The following is a 17,689-nucleotide window of genomic DNA, read 5'->3' on the forward strand; positions in this document are numbered from 1 at the left end:
CTGTTCACGTTATCGAAAGCGTTCTCGAAGTGGGTGAAGAGCATGTTCAACGAAGATCTAAACTCCACGCCTGTTCCAAAATGGTCCGTAGGGTGTTGATGTGGTTAATGCAGGAAGATCCGGAGCGTAAACCAACCTGCTGGTTCCAGGGTTATTTAAGCTATTATCTTTGGAATGGCAATTGTCACACTCAAAACGGGTTTTCTTTTTTCTTTAGAATCTTGATCTATATTCTCTTCTTCTACTCGCTCAGTCTCCAATTTCCAAGATTTACGTGGAAGCATCATATCTGCAGTAAGTTGAGGTGTAGCAATAAACAACTCTGCGAGGAGACCGTCAAGCTCAGCGGCTTTACTCTGAGTGCATTGATTGCCGAAATGATTTTTCTTCTGCTTGGAATGGAGAAGTGCCGGATGCAATGCGCAAGCGAACGTAAACGACCATCAGCTGGTGATCTCTTTCGAGGGCGATGTCATCGCCTGCCGCACATCTAGAAAACAACTCATAAATCCACTGCTGATCGCGAAGTGGTTAATCTGATAATTCGTACGATGTCCATCAGTTGAAACCCAACTGACCTTATTGCAGGCTCTATTCTCGAACATTGTACGTCCAATGACGAGGCGGTAGAAATTGCAGAAATCCATGAATCTTCCACCATTATCGCTAAGATCGCCAAGACCGTGATCCTCACCACATGTCCGACCAGGGATGTTGTCAGATCTCACGATCACAATGTCACATTTAGGAATCCTCCCTTGAACTGTGTGTCATTGTTCGTAGAAACCATCTTTCTTCACTATATCGAAAGTCTCCGTTGATGCATAGCATTGTATAATTGTGACGCTTCTTAACTTGTACCAGAATCTTGCAGTTAGAAGTCTGTCAAAAACCGGCTCCCAGCCCAAGAGAGCGCGCCTTACGATAGCCGTAAGGAGCAACCCGACATCGGATCCGCATCTGATATCACTTGGCTTTTCAAAGTGCAAAAGTACATTGCCGAAAGAGGGAGTGAAGTACTCTCCAGAGTTCCACCATCTTACTTCGCTTAGGCCCTGAATGTTCAGCTTATATCTTTGCAATTTCCGGTTAAGTTAGAGAAGCGTTCTCAGGACCCTCGCTACCATGTCGAGGAGTGTGTGCACATTCCAGAAACCAACCAAAGCCCGTTATTGATAGCCAAAGGTCGTAGTCGTGATGTCAGCCCCTATCCGTTTCGGTAACAATAGAGTTTCGAAATTTGGAGGTTGCTGGCCCATAAATTGTTATCTCTTTTAGTCGCCACTTACTACAAGCTGCTTTGAGTGTATACTTAAGCCACATATCACAGGGTGCTTCGTTAAAAATATGATATTATAACTTTGCAATACATAGTTGGTCTGCCACTTCGTCTTGGTCTGCCTTGGCTTGCTCAGGCCTTAAGCACTCGGACCGTGGTGGTCCATTGTACCCAATACCCCTGCCTAGATTCGTTGACCTACTTCTCCATTTCTGCTAGTGGATGTGATACTATCTGCCGCCATCGATGTACATCAGCCTCAAAAATCTCATTAACGAAGGAGAGGGGCACACTTTCTGTGAAATTCGCTTCTTCCTTAGAGGATAGAGGCCTACAATTCTAAAATACTGCTGTTCTAGCCAGTGAGAATGGCCACAATACTTCTGCATAATTACCTGGCTTTCGACGCGACAAACTTAACTCCACACTTTGTTTGTTTGATTTTGACAGGAAAAGTTTGATGTGTTTAGTGGTGCATTTGTCATTATTGAAAGTCTGTTCTCAACTTTTTATAGAAGCATTTTCAGTGCTACTGACATTCCAATTGCTGGTTCTGGGACTGGTCCTCCACAGTGACGAAGATTCAATGTAGTGAAAGTTCACATGAGTTTGCATGTTTAATTGATTTTTGAAGTGATCGCGGAATTGCTGAACCCCTTGAAGGCTTCTTGATGCTATCTGCAGATCGTTCGTTAATCACCTAGTTTGTTGTTAGTAAGCTGGTACGCACTTCAGCTGTCCTGATGTGTCGGTGGTTAGAACACTGGACTATCGTAACGGAAGGTTCAAATCTCACTGGTACCAGAGGGATTTGTTATCATGACTGGATGTCAGATACCAGTCGACCAGTGTGAATGAGTACCTGAGTCAAATCACGGTAATAATCGGTAATCGGAGCTAGCGCAATGCTGACCACATTGCGTCTTACAGTGTATTTCTCCGGAGACTCAAATGAATTCATCTATGAGTTGCTGTGATTGCAGTGTTCTAAAGATATATATGGAGCACAAAACGTTCAAAGTTTCGTCCCTCTAACCAGATCGAGAAGCGACCAACCTAAGGATAAGCTAAAGGCAACATCCAAGGGCCCATATCACAGCGAAGATCCATTCTAACGTATAGTGCCTGCGACCATGCAAAAATATATTGTTGCATCTCTGATTGTTGCACTGCTCAGCATCCTGCACGCAAATATTTTATGTTTGATAGTCTCCAATTCATAATTGCACAACTCATGGTGATGGTGGCAAGGCAAGTAATTGGTCACCATTTTGAAAGGTGTGAAATTCCTTGTTCTTTGGGGATTAAATAAGTTATCCCCTTGGTGAAAAATGATGAGCCTAAGTTCGGAACGGCAGTTATTACATTCATATGATCTGTAGGTATCCTGTGAGTGCTCTTGAACTGCTTTAGCCAGAAGTCATGAATCTTATCACGTCCTACCTCCTTCAAATTACCCATCTTTTCAAGGATTATTTCAATATGAGCTTCAACTGGTCATTTAGGAAGGAGTCTTGCATGAATGCGTAAGGTTTGGGAACCACGTTGCTTTTGAATTATAAATGGCTTCATTTAAAACGCTTGCCTGCTGCCTGATCGACATCGAATTTGCTTTCCCGACCTGAGAAGAAGAAGCTGTTGTCTTTTCTTCCTTGACCGCTCTTTTGATAATTGCCGATGTGATTAGACCACGCTGCAAGTTTCCTCTTTAGTACCAAGAAGATTTTGGGTGATTGATATATGATTAGATAGGTGTTTGTTTTCAATGATTCCTCAACGCATCTGCGCACTTGTCGTAATAGATTCCGAAGGTGTTTTGTGGCAAGCGACCAATCTTATTTCTCAACTTTTCGAGTCATTTCTTGGGTCAAAACAACCAGAACGGTCCTGTGCATACCTTTGTTATTCGCCCCAAAATGTTTGTTGTGAAGACAAATAATCGTCACAGTCACAACGTAGATCAGGCTATGAGACCCGACGGTCACCTAGAATTCTGTCAACGGCAGCAATGTTGTGGTCAGTCGCTGAAGTAAACTTTAATTTTGGGATCTTGAGCTAGTGTTTGGGAGAAACCCTGCATATCCCGTGAATGCGACATGGAATCGGTGAAGGACTTATGTCTGCACCCTGTGAGATTTGGTCCTATCCCTAAAAGGATTGAAGGAGTCAACATCAAGGGCCCTGCGCCTCAACTCGATGAATAATATCCATTAGCTCTATGAGATCCACTGTGGATCTATCGGCTCTAAAATCGAACTTCGGCGAGTCTACTCCTTTTTAGCTTTTCGAGCATTTTCCCGACGCATCAAGCATATAAAATGATTGCTATGAAGCAGACAGCTCAGGGTCTCCTTTGCCTTAGCTGATTTTGGCCAACCTTGACATTTGCCAGCGACAAGGAAAATTGTCGCCTGCAGGTAAGCAACTTTTTCGGTATACTGTCGGGTCCTGGTACCTTCTTATTTTTTATAGGGAGGGCTGCTTCTTCCCGATCGTTTATGCTGCTTCTTCCAGATCGTTTATTGTGACAAGTACACAATTCTCATTGCGTTCCACGCTGATGTTATCAACCGGAACCGGGTCCATTTGTTCGGCATTAAATGAACAGGGTTTCGGCAGAGCCTAGATCTTTCTAATGATCAGTTTATATCCGAATTTTCACGGTTCCGCATCCATCCTGTCGACTAAGTCGTGCCCAGCAGTGAGCTTTGCTTTTTTTTTCATGCTGTGGAGGCTCCTTTTACCTGTCCCGTACTCATTATTTAAATGTGTTGTCAAGCATTTGGGTCAAACGGTGAAACTAATGACGCTCTTTCTGCAAGTCGGCAAAAGAATGTCCTCCAAGTCATAGCATGTTGTCGTTACCAAATTTATAACTGAATTTAGGAAAGTGTCGGCTGTAATGCCACCAAAACCCTTTGACAATTTTCCCGATGTTCATCCTCATGCGGAGGGAGAGTGTCAGGCTGGTGCACCTCGAGGAGAAAGCATCAACCACTTCAAATACGATGTATTGATGAACTTTCGCCAGAAAATTTTTCAGAAATCTTAATCCATCCACTAACCGAGCTACTGATTTCAACGTGAAGTCGGAAATGCTTCCTTCGTAGCGTGGGCTGGCATAGTCGCTGAAAAGTGTTATCCCTTGACATTGAATCTAGACAAAGCCATAAAAGCAACTTATTTAGAAACGGTCGCACCTATTGACATGCATTTTTTTTATTATTTTCACTTTTAAATATTAATTGATTCGTTGAACTTGAGCCATCTATGCCAATTTCAAAAAATCGATGCTTTCGTAGACCTTTGGAAGTTTTTCATTATTTTCTCAACATTATAATTTAGCAGATTCGTGGTTTTGTGGTTGTGCAGACGAAATCATTCCGACAGGTTATCAAGTGGTCAGTATGATTGACCATCACAGATCACTTCAAAAAAGACCAAAAACTTGAGCCGAGCCTCCTATCAACTTTATCATATAAAAATTAAGTCCTTTACGTCATGTGCTAATGTGTACAACCAACACAACATCATTCAAAAAACCCATTATTCCGGCGTTATCACCAAGCCGTCAGTACGAAACTGGTTCCAGAGACTATAGAAAAAGATCGATGCACTTTTAGGAATTTTAGATGCTCTCTTCATGTGCTCTTTGATAAGCTATTATTGCATACTATCATGTACATACAACTGTATCTCTGTAACTTATCGTTGTTCCGGAGAAAAATCCCCGACTCGTGGAAAATCCGTTTCGTAGGTACCATTGAAATTCCAAGTTTTGCGCTCAAAACAAGTCAACCAGAACTAAAAGCGTGTATGGCTGTGATGCACTTTCCATGAAGACACAATCAAATATTCCTTAAACAGATTTCGCTACTAATGCGGATTGATACTAACCAGATAGAGTAGAGGTCAGGAGATAACAGCAGTAACAAAAACAAATCAAGTTCATCGATTGTTTCATGCTAAATGTATCGAAATTAAGCTACGTGCGTAGATTCCAAATTCAAATGCACTTTGGACTGGTTCTCCTTTCTTCAATAGTCATACAATCAACTTTTTTTTAACACAACAGGTGCACTACACGTTTAGTAATTTTTTGGTGAAGATCTGACATTATTCACTAGGGTATATTCCCCTCGGATATATTCACTCATCGTCTAATCACTAACTACGATTGCTGTCATTAAGCTACTATGGAAGACCTCTAGATGCTCCCTGGTAATTACAGCTCCACTGACCGTCTCAGATTTTCTTTGAACCTCTCATGAGAAATCTTTTTCGAAGAGTATCTAAAATCTCTTCAGGTACATGCTGTCTTTTTAAACGGTAGAAGATACATTGGAGCTTTCATGTTGTCTTAAGTTCTGCGGCGAGAAGCTGGTTTCCGAGAACTTCTATTACCCGTCTCGAAACTGTACTTCCGGGTTTCTATGAGGTCTTCTAAAGATTCTCTTTTTTTTTTAAATATATGAAACTAGACATTATTCACGAGTTTGGGGTATATGGCCAGATCAGGGACATATAGTTAACAGAAACCGCAATTCTCGAACTTCAGCTACGCCAATTGACAATAAACTTAAGTTTTTAAGTTAAACTGCCTTTCTTTGCAGACCCATCAGAGGAAGATCATCTAGAAAGTAAACGAAACAAAAAGAAATTTATTAGCGACATCAATGTAATTTATAACTCTGAAATAAACGAGATTAGTTGGGTATAAATAAGCAAAGTAATTCCTCTTCTTTATCCTGTTGGGCAGCCGGATTGGCTCAAGTAGGGAAAACAATTTAGAAATTTTTAATAATCATCATCATCATCATCAGCGGCGCAACAACCGGTATCCGCTCTAGGCCTGCCTTAATAAGGAACTCCAGACATCCCGGTTTTGCGCCGAAGTTCACCAATTCGATATCCCTAAGAGCTGTCTGGCGTCGTGGCCTACGCCATCGCTCCATCTTAGGCAGGGTCTGCCTCGTCTTCTTTTTCTACCATAGATATTGCCCTTATAGACTTTCCGGGTGGGATCATCCTCATCCATACGGATTAAGTGACCCGCCCACCGTAACCTATTCAGCCGGATTTTATCCACAACCGGACGGTCATGGTATCGCTCATAGATTTCGTCATTGTATAGGCTACGGAATCGTCCATCCTCATGTAGGAGGCCAAAAATTCTTCGGAGGATTCTTCTCTCAAACACGGCCAAGAGTCCGCAATTTTTCTTCCTAAGAACCCAAGTTTCCGAGGAATACGTGAGGATTTGCAAGATCATAATTTTGTACAGTAAGAGTTTTGACCCTATGGTGAGACGCTTCAAGCGGAACAGTTTTTGTAAGTTGAACTAGGCTCTGTTGACTGCCAACAACCGTGCTCGGATTTCATCATCGTAGCTGTTATCGGTTGTGATTTTTGACCCTAGATAGGGGGGGGGGGGGGGCTGGGAGAAATTGTCAACGGGTCAAAGTTGTATTCTTCTATCCTTATTCTTCCTGTTTGACTAGTGCGGTTTGATGTTGTTAATTGGTTCGTCTTCGGTGCTGGCGTTGCCACCATATATTTTGTCCTGCCTTCATTGATGTGCAGCCCAAGATCTCGCGCCGCCTGCTCGATCTGGATGAAGGCATCGGTCGATATCGTCAGCATAGGCCAGTAGTTTGGTGGACTTAAAGAGGATCGTACCTCTTGCATTTATTTCAGTATCACGGATCACTTTCTCGAGGGCGAGGTTAAAGAGGACGCATGATAGGGCATCCCCTTGTCGTAGACCGTTGTTGATGTCGAATGGTCTTGAGAGTGATCCTGCTGCTTTTATCTGGCCTCGCACATTGGTGAACCTAGTCAGTCTTATTAATTTCGTCGGGATACCGAATTCTCTCATGGCCGTGCACAGTTTTACCCTGCCTATGCTATCATAGGTGGCTTTAAAGTCGTTGAATAGATGGTGCAACTGTTGTCCATATTCCAACAGTTTTTACATCGCTTGCCGTAGAGAGAAAATCTGATCTGTTGCTGATTTGCCTGGAGTGAAGCCTCTTTGGTATGGGCCAATGATGTTCTGGGCGTATGGGGCTATCCGGCCTAGCAAGATAGCAGAGAATATCTTATAGATGGTACTCAGCAACGTGATACATCTATAATTGCTGCAATTCCCTCAGGGGTCGTTAGCGATTTTTAAACGGGTCGCTTACGATACGGGGTGTGACGTCCCCGAGGTGCCCGAGTAAGTAGTTCTGCCCCCTAGCTGGCAGCATACCTGCGTCCTAGGTAGTAGCCTCGAGAAAGCTTCTCGGTGAAGAGCGAACCGCGAATGACCGGTACACGTCGGGACACACTGGGAGTCTCCGGAGCCGTCGACAACTCTCTGTCGGCGTCGACGGGGTGATGTGAGCGTAGCTCTGCCAAGGTGGTAGTTGCGACGTGTATCAGGAGCCAGCCCCTTCGGGACCCTGGTCGGGAAGTGTGCATTGAACCGGTGTTAGTAGACCGCGTTGCCCCGAGCGAGTGCTGATCCGTCCGTGAATTCCGGGATCAGCTAAGCGTAGGTCAGGCCTCAGGGAACTGGGGTAGGGGCTGTGTCCCCGAGGGTATACACGTTCTTGACTATTGCGGCCCGCTCCCTTGCACACGATGCGCTGGTACCTTTTTCATGGAGAACATTCTGAAAATTATAAAAAAAAACGACGAAACAACAGACAAGGAGGAAGAGCTGGGTGCGTTTGGGTGGAGCACAAAGATGCGTCGTTCACCGCAGCGACCAATGAAAGAGGCAACGAGGGCTGATATACCCGATGAGACACCGGGGCGCCCAAATAAAGAGGAAGCCTCATCAAGTGGTGCGACTGACCGTGCGGGGACGGGAACTCCATTACCTTGCAGTGCCCCTGTCCTGGAAGTAAGCTCAGTGAGAAACGCTAGTCCTGAGCAGATGGATTTGGACACAAATCGAGTGGAAATGCATTCGACCGTCCTCGCTAGAGCCGAAGAGGAAAGGCTCATCCGAAAGTGCGCAGCAGTGGTGAAACGTATGCGGTCGGCAACGTTCCTTCAGAGAAACGTCAGCAAAGGCGTCAAAAACGGGCTGATGGAACTGGAGGAACTACTGGACCGCATTTCCTTTTATAGACGCACGTAGAGAGCAGCGGAAGACGATTGTAGAGCAGAAACAGTCGCACTCCCCGCTGAGAATGCTGCTTGCGTCAAACGGACCGCAGATAGCCCTCTGCAAAGTGAACAAGGGAAAAAGCGGAAAGAGGACGACGTGCCTGAAGGAGACTTTATCGAAGTAGTCTCCAAGGCCCAAAAAAAGAAGGCGAAAAAGGATAAAAAGAAACAACGGACTCCGGCGCCAGAGACACGTCTGTCCAAAAACAAGGAGGCTGCCAACCCAAAGCCAGTAGCGGAAAAAACGAGGAAACGAAGAAGGACTAGATCGTCGGCTCTGCTCATTAAGCCGACGGAAGGCAAGACATTTGCGGAAGTCCTTAGTGAAATCCGCTACAGGATGAAACCCGAGGAGAACGGAGCAGAGGTGTCTTCGATACGGAAAACGAGGAGTGGTGGAGTTCTCGTCGAACTGGGCCCAAAGACGACCGACAAGAGCACGTTCTGCGAAGCGGTCAAGGGGCTATTGGGGGAGAAGGCCCTTGTTTCCAGCCTAGAACCCATGTGCTCTCTGGAAATACGGGATCTTGACTGCCTCACAGAAAAGGTCGAAGTAGAGGAGGCGCTAAAGCGTGAATGTCCAGAGGTAACCAATGCCCGGGTAGGTATTACCTCTGTAAATGCTCGAGGCCAAAAACTTGCCGTGGTGGATGTCCCCGAGCAATATGCGAGGAAACTCCTTAACAGCGGGAGAATCAAAATCGGATGGGTAGTATGCAGGGTACGAATGCGGATAGTCCCCACCAAGTGCTACAGGTGTCTGGACTATGGACACACATCAGCAGCTTGCAAGGGTCCGGACAGGAGGACAGCATGCCGGAGATGCGGCCAAGCGGGTCATCAAGCGAAGACTTGCAAGGAAAGCGAGAGTTGTGTTCTCTGCAGGGATCGTGGCGCATCTGGCGAAAGCGTCGCACACACTGCGGGCTCGGGACGGTGTCCGATCTTCAGGGCGGAATTGGAGAGGGCTAGGGTGCGAACGCCATGATCCGCATTTTGCAAATTAACATGCACCGGAGTGCAACCGCTCACCAGTTGCTAGCGCAGTTCGCTGCGGAAGTAAATGCTGATCTAGTGCTGATTAGCGAGCAATACCGAAACAAGGACCCGTCCTCATGGTATCTCGACTTATCGGGCACCGCTGCCATCTGGGTTCGGGACGACGTTCGACTTCGTGTTCTTGCCGAAGGCCGGGGGGACGGATTTGCCTGGATCCGGTGTTTAGGGATAACGTTTTTTAGCGTTTACCTGACGCCGAATGAGTCGATTCCAGACTTTCAACGCCGGCTTGATGCTCTGGAGGACGCCGTTTCGAACACGGAGGGACGAATCCTGGTTGGCGGTGATTTTAATGCCAGGGCTCTTGAATGGGGCATGCCTCAATCAGACTCCAGAGGGAAACGGATTCTGGAAATGGCGGCGAGAACCGGGCTCGTAATTTTAAACACCGGATCCACGCCAACGTTTCGGCGCTCAGGTTGTGAAGGAAGCATTCCCGACATAACTTTTGCGTCGGAATCTCTGGCATCATCGGTGGACGGGTGGCGAGTCCTAGAAGACTTCTCGGCAAGTGATCATCAGTACATTGCGTTCGAAGTGTTTGACGCTACTTGCCGGCGAGCACCAACACGACGTTCCCCCTGCGTGTGGAATGTCGCGAAGGTGAACATCGGAAGGTTCGTCGAAGCTCTTGGAGCAGGTAGGGCCGCGCTGGGGGGCACTCCGGGGGGTGGTGGTGTCGCAGCTGACACCGTCGTAAATTCAGTGATGAATCTGATAACGACGGCGTGTGAGGCTTCCATGCCCCGGAGAGGCCCCAGGCGCGACAAGCCTTCTATGTACTGGTGGACGGCGGAAATTGCCGACCTACGGAAGGAGTGTCATAAGCTCCGCCGTTTGGCACAACGTTTGTACGCCAACGAGGAGGCATGTGCCATAAAGGCACAATATAGATCAGCAAAAAGGAGACTCCGCAGCGCTATAAATAAAAGCAAAGCTCGCGGCTGGCAAAATCTTATTAATGAGGTGAATGATGACCCGTGGGGACTTGGCTATAAGCTTGTCACTCGGAAAATCGGGGCTCTGCGGAAGCCCTGCATACTGAGCACCGATCAGATGGACCGCATTGTGCGGGCATTGTTCCCCAGACACCCTGTACGGCTTGATGTAAACAGCGCGGAAAGCGTCGTGGATTGCCCCCTTTTCACAATGGGAGAACTCGAAGAAGCGGTTCTCACTATGAAAAACAGGAAGGCGCCAGGTCCTGATGGCATCCCAGAATTGCTGCTCGAAGCGTTCAACGCGTGCTTGAAGGAGGGCATTTTTCCTTCTCGCTGGAAAGTGGCCAGACTCGCGTTGATCCGTAAGGGTAAAGGAGATCCGGAGCTCCCATCTGCATACCGACCGCTGTGTATGCTTGACACGGCCGGAAAAGTGCTCGAGAAGCTCATCAGGGGTAGACTCACTGAAGCGATCCGTGCTGCCGGGGACTTATCCGCAAGGCAGTTCGGGTTTAGAACAGGGAAATCTACAGTGGATGCTGTTATGGAGGTCGTAGATGCGTTTAATCGAGCCGGGGCACACAGCCGCCGATCTCGACGGATAGTGCTCCTCATAACGCTTGATGTCAGAAATGCCTTCAATTCCGTGAGATGGACAGATATGCTGGGCACACTAGAGAACTCTTTTCACGTGCCAAGCTATCTCTTGCGGATATTGAGGGATTATCTGAAAGACCGCTCCCTGTTCTATGAGACGCTAGAGGGCCAGAGGAGGATGGAAATCACGTCGGGAGTAGCGCAGGGATCCATCCTAGGGCCGGACCTCTGGAACGCTTCCTACGATAGTCTGCTGAGACTCGATATGCCTGAAGAGTCGCGCCTGGTCGGTTATGCAGACGACGTTGCGGCACTTGTTGCCGGACGCACTGTTGAACAGGCGCAAAGCAGACTTGGCATATTGATGCGACGGGTAAGCGGATGGATGACTGCTCACGGTTTCAACCTTGCGCTGGAAAAAACCGAAGTAGTCATCCTGACCAGAAGAAGAATCCCGACCTTGCGTCCCATATCGATCGGCGAGTTGACTATAGAGTCAAAACCAACGGTTAAATACCTTGGTTTAATGCTCGACTCGAAGATGAGCTTCTTCGAGCAAATCAAAGCAGCCGCGGACAGGGCTGCAGCAGGAGTCGCGGCCTTGAGTCGGCTAATGGCGAATGTCGGCGGCCCTATATCAACTAGGAGACGTCTCCTCATGGGAGCAACGCAGTCCGTCCTTCTCTATGGTGCGGAGGTATGGGCTGATGCCCCTCCCGTTGGTGAAAGGAATTCCCTGACTTGAAGGCTCCCAAAGCCGGGAGAGCGGGAGGGCTAGCCCGAAGTAATGTGTCAAACGGTTCCAGGCTAGTTCTCTGATGACGGGGAGGTGTTTAGTTGGTAGTCCGCCAGCGTGCTGTTGCGGGAGTCCAACACTCTGTGCGTAAACGCATTCACCTACCCTACTCCCAAAAAAAAAAAAAAAAAAATGATGTTCTGGGCGTATGGGGCTATCCGGCCTAGCAAGATAGCAGAGAATATCTTATAGATGGTACTCAGCAACGTGATACATCTATAATTGCTGCACTGTGTGATATCTCCCTTTTTATGTATGAAACAAATAATGCCTCGTTGCCAATCGTCAGGCAATGACTCGCTGTCCCATACCATGAGCATAAGTTAATGAACCACTTGGTGTAACTAGTCGCCTCCATATTTAACCAATTCGGCTGTAATTCCATCGGCTCCTGGCGACTTATGATTTTTTAGCCGATGAATTGCACGGACTGTTTCTCCTAAACTTAGTGGTAGCAGTATTTGTCCGTCGTCTTGAGTTGGCGGGACCTCCAACTCGCCGATGTTCTGGTTGTTCAGTAGCTCATCAAAGTATTGAACCCATCGCTCCAATATGCCGATTCTGTCGGAAATCAGATTTCTCGCTTTGTCTCAACAGGATGAGCATCGAGGTGTATAAGGCTTCATCCTGCTGACTTGTTGGTAAAACTTCCGCGCCTGGTGCGGTCACTCCCTCTACTTTTCTAGTTCACAGACTTGTTGGTTCTCCCAGGCTTCCTTTTTCCGTCTGTGAAGTCGCTTCTCCGCTCGACGGAGTTCGTGATAAGTCTTTCCGCGTGCCCACGTTTTTTGAGAATGCAACATTACTCGGTATGCGGAGGGCTGTGTTGTGGATGGCTTCAGTGTTAACTCTCACCTGATTGTCAGAGGGGATTCTAGGTGGTATCTCCATCCATCTCGGATTTGTAAGTGGTCTGCGCAAGCAAATCCTGTACAACCTTGCAATAATTGAGATTTATTTAAATTAACTAAATTTTTTCATTGCAGTTAATGCCCTTCTAAATTTTGGAGTATTCACTACGTTCACACGTCAAAATGCCGGCTATGCCGTGTTTCTTTTCGCCGCAAAAAATGTGTTTAGGGTCCCTTCGCATTCTTGACAATAAGTCATTTGTCCTCACACGTTTTGCATTGTCAAACTTATCGTTGCCGCTGGTGCAGGCGTGAGGTATTTGATGTATCTCTTTAATGAGATCTATTCTTTTAGACGGTTGACAATCCATCCAATTCGAACTTATCCTATGGGCAACAACTTCTGCGCTAACTCCACTGTTTCAAGACAATGTATAATAATTTCTGGATATCATTTCATCGAGATCTTTGCATTGTATATAGATCTCATGTTTCCTGCAACATGTCCTGACATTCCCTCCAAAGGAGTTGCGTGAGTTTTTTCAGCTCAATTATGGGATCCCTTTTTTGGGTCCTTTTTCAGATTAAAGGAAGCCAAATCAGGAGAAGCACAATAGACAATTATGGAATACGGATGCGTTAATTACATTAGGCCTAGGATACAAAAAGATAAACTGGCATTTTAACTCCATCAGACTTGAGCTCTGAGTATAAATAGCTGGAATGGTTATTGGAACTTCAATTGAATTTATGAATTCAACCTTACCACGTGATCAGTGTAGTTTGACAGAATTTGGTGAATCTGAAAGCGAAATTATGAGTGTTGTGCATATAACTGGTCTAGTTGATGAAGTTGAAAGAGAGGATCTTCAAAATATTTGCCGCCCTTATGGCACTGTTGTACAAATCAGGCTTGGTAGAGGTGTACCAAAAGAAGCGTTCGTTGAATTTAAGGACCCACAATCGGCGGCTAACATAGTAGCAGAACTAAACGGACTAGAAATGTGTGGCTATACTATTAAAACTGAATTATACAAATCAACTGAGAATTGCGGACGTCAAAGGTCATCCAGAACCGGTTGGAGTACAGATACAATCAAGCTTAGTAATCCGTTTAGAGGACCAAGACGAGAAGTTGATAATGGAAGGAGATCTCCGAATTGCAGGAGGTTGAATGCAAGCAAAGATCGCATTGCTACGAAACGGGATCGGTCTGAATCGAGGGCCCGTGTAGTTGACCAGCATAGCTCCTACCGGAGCAGATATCCCCCTAAGAGAGGTGAAGACTTTCGCCGAATAGGCTTATTGCGAAATGATCGTTCTAAGACAAGTAGGCACCACGACAATTGGCGATCACGAAATCATTTGGATGAGGATAAGGAACGGAACATGAACAAGTATGGACGCTTCACTCGCCGGGATCGGTCTGAATCACCCCCTCAAAAGTATCGCTCGGTAATTGTACAACCTGCAAAGCGAAGACGAGTCGATTCAAGTGGATCAAGTTACTGCACCACGTCGAGTCGGCATTCTTCAGTAAGTGGTCGTGGGGTGACACCAAATAATGGAAACTGGGATTAATATGAGAGACTTTGCATATGTTCTTGTAATTTTTATAAAATTAAACTATTCAATAAACTCGTCTTGTATCAATAATATTATGTTATCTGGTCTTGATCGCTTGCCTTACATTGAAAAATGAAGCAAGAGATTATTGTCATATTTTCATATTCCGCGGCCGTTTCCATTCGTATAGGCATTCTGTCTTAGAAGGGGTAGTAATTTGACGGGAAAGAGGGAAACTTTGGTTCAGAATAGGCAAGCATGAAATAAAGATGCCTGAATTGCATTATGCTGAGCGTACACAGGGTATCAAACTGTCTGTCTGACTCATGTTTATCCATAATCCTATACTAACCCACAACATATCCTACACAAACATTTTATCTCCATCAGTTATGCCTCCTTCTTCGCCTCTAATCCTTTGAAAGCAACATCGCTTTTTACGGATTGAGGTAGCTTTTTTTAGAAGTCTGCTGTCAGGCATGGCTCAGCCCGAAAGCTTACTGGATCAATGTGATCCAGAAATAATCGTATAGTGATCGTAAATTCAGTTGAGCTATTTAGTTAATTGATGTACTATCTTGGGGTCTTGCCACCAGTTTCGCTGGTGACTGTGACGTCCACAGCTTACTGAAAGGGTTTACCGGTACATTCAGATTCATGTTCCTTGCTTCACTTTTTTGTGAGCGCTCGAAATGTACTCTTTGGTGGTTTATTCGAAGTTGATAACTTTGCAGGAAAGTACGGTGGGCCTCGCTTCTTCATGGACCTATGATACTCATGTTCAATTGAAGCATAGCTTTTTCAAATTTCTTCACTGCCATGAGAGAATTCGATATCCCGACGAAATTAATAAGACCGGCTATGCTGACACTGACCAACGTGCGCGGCCAGATAAAAAGCAGCAGGATCACTCTCGAGACCATTCAAAATAATGAGTCCTCTTCACCCTGGCCCTGGAGAAGACGTAAATGCGAGAGGCACTATCCTCTTCAAGTCCATCCAATTACTGGCCTACGCTGACGATGTTGAAACTATGGGAAGAATAACCGGATATGTACAGTCTACCTTCATCCAGATCGAGCAGGCGGCGCGAGATCTTGGGCTGCGCATTAATGAAGGCAAGACGAAGTAAATGGTGGCAATGTCGGCGCCAAAAACCAAAGAACAAACAACATCGAATCGCACTGGTCAAACGAAAACAATAAAGACACAAGACTACAACTTTGAGACCTACGGTCGAAAATCACAACCGATAACAGCTATGACGATGAAGTCCGTGCACGATTGTTGGCGGGTAACGGAGCCTATTTGTTGATTATGATGCAAAATTTCATGGTTCTCGGATGGATTCCGTTGGCAATTACTAAACATTTTAGTAACAAACTATTATTGACTTTATTTAAACAGCTATCGGTATCAAGAGTATATCGAAGCCTATGCACCATAAAGTGGCATCTTCGTGATTTTTTTGCATATTCTTCGGTTGAGTGGGGTCTGAGAAACGACCCCTTTTACAACCCCGACCCTCAACTTTCCTGAATTAAATGTTACGACAGGTTTGACAAGTGCTAATCGTAACCTCTCATTGGGTACTCCACATGACTATATTTGGTGAAAAAGAATTTTACACCCTCCTTTTGTGTGTATGGGGATTACCCCTTAAATTCCTCGTAGAATGATGTATCTTAGTGTATGCATGAGCGTTCACAGTTCCCACCAAATTTGGTGTCAATAGGTGGAACCGCTTCCGAGAAAAATGCAGACAGGAAACCGGTTTAAATAAGGTTTTGTTTTACACAAAACCTTAGAAGGGCTCACTTAATAACAGCAAAGGGTAAAAAGACTGGGGAGAAACTAATATCAGATTCGGAAAGTACTAATCGAGACTTTTCATTTCAAAAGCCTAATCGGGGCGATGATACCCGAGTCTGCACGGGGGCTCATCTGAAGTGGCAATTTGGTCACGAAATGGGAACCGGGATAGCCCCTGGACTCTCATACTTCGGGTGAACTTCCGTTGTATGTGAGTACAGCTCGGTTGTTCGCGGTAGGCCCCCTAGTGGGAGGCCTAAGTCCCCATGTAGAGGCAAAGGTTCGTCATACAGCCGATACCCTTTGAGAGCTTGTATTATCTTTACTTCTACATGTTTGTTCCAAACAACCTTCTCATCTGGAATGACTCCCAGATATTTCACTTCTTCGAAGAGTTGAGCGGTTGTAGTCCTGATCTCTGGAAGAGCGCACAGACAAAGGTCCCTTCACTGTCCACAAACATCGCCATCGCGTACTTACCAGAGTTGCATCCTGCATCTTTGAAACCAAAGATTGAAGAGCAAACTTACAGGACTTCCCACGTTGATAAGTATATTGGTTTTCATTTCCACTCACTTCACTTTCACTCCAGGGCTCAAAAGAAGAATGCTAAGAGGGACAAGAGACAACAACATGCCGCGTCATCAGCATCATCTGCTTAAAATTAAGGCGCACACGAAAGACGGAGGGACAAAAGAAAATGTGGGGTAACGAAATAGAACTAGACCGCCGGCTCTGCTTATTAAGCCGACGGAAGGCAAGACTTTTCCGCAAGTCCTCAGTGAAATTCGTTACGAGATCGAACCTGAAGGTAGCGGGAGAGAAAGCTTTGGTTGGAATCCACGTATTCTCTGGAAATCCGAGACCTTAACTGCCTCATCTGCCACGAATATCGGTAAACAATGTCTGGACTGGTGCCACCTCTACGAACTCCCGAGGCCAAAAACTCGCTGTGGTAGAAGCATCTAAACACCGGGAAAATCAGAATTGTTTGCGTAGTGTGTAGGATTCGCTAACACTACGGTTCGGTGTCACTTGGGTCGCCTGTGTCACTGTTGGAATGGCAGGTTTCGGCTTTTCCTCCTCCTGCGACCCTAATGGCTCTCAACATGTTTTTAATAGCTTGGTGCACGTTCTGCTTGTTATTGATAAACATGGACAACTCAACAATTTCAGCTCCACACTGCTTGCAAAGTATTTCCTACGGGTCAAGGCTTTCTATGAATCCTGGCCGGACTACTACTTCTAAACATTCCTTTATCCGTAGCGTAATGCGTAATGCGTTTTCTTGGTCTCCGAGTGCCTTCTATGGTCGTCCCTCTTGGACACATGCGGTGGGTGTCGAAATCATTATTGGTGTTCTTGGCATGGTCTAGTTTCGCTTGAGGACTTTCTTCTCCAACTCTAAATCACTTGTAACATTAGATACCACAGTGACCAAGTTGTGGCCATCTCCGAGGCACTGCGGTTGAGCGATGTCGACAACAGAGAGCCCGCTATCTTACTCTGAAAAACTGCTGCTGTTGTACTGGGTTTCCGTGCAGTTGCACCGTAAGTTTCCTCCTTCGCTCTTCTTCCATGTTGGTTTTATTTTCTGGGTATCCTTCACATAGCCATTTCGTCCATC

General features: G+C 45.9%; 2 protein-coding genes across 2 annotated transcripts in view; one reads left to right on the forward strand and one right to left on the reverse strand.

Annotated features, from left to right (window-relative positions):
- LOC119659009 overlaps positions 1–5,501 on the reverse strand; it is a 46,268-nt gene extending 40,767 nt beyond the window's left edge. Inside the window, exon 1 of the mRNA XM_038066894.1 lies at positions 5,177–5,501. Coding sequence (XP_037922822.1) covers positions 5,177–5,243 — 67 coding nt within the window. The 5' untranslated portion in view covers positions 5,244–5,501. The remainder of the gene's footprint in view (positions 1–5,176) is intronic.
- Positions 5,502–13,407: 7,906 nt separating this feature from the next.
- Positions 13,408–14,265, forward strand: LOC119659010 (serine/arginine-rich splicing factor 3-like). Its single transcript, XM_038066895.1, has one exon. It carries the CDS (start codon positions 13,408–13,410, stop codon positions 14,263–14,265), a length of 858 nt encoding a protein of 285 aa, XP_037922823.1.
- The last annotated feature ends 3,424 nt before the right edge of the window (positions 14,266–17,689 follow it).

The sequence above is a fragment of the Hermetia illucens genome, chromosome 6, assembly GCF_905115235.1.
Source record: "Hermetia illucens chromosome 6, iHerIll2.2.curated.20191125, whole genome shotgun sequence".
Lineage (NCBI taxonomy): Eukaryota > Metazoa > Arthropoda > Insecta > Diptera > Stratiomyidae > Hermetia > Hermetia illucens.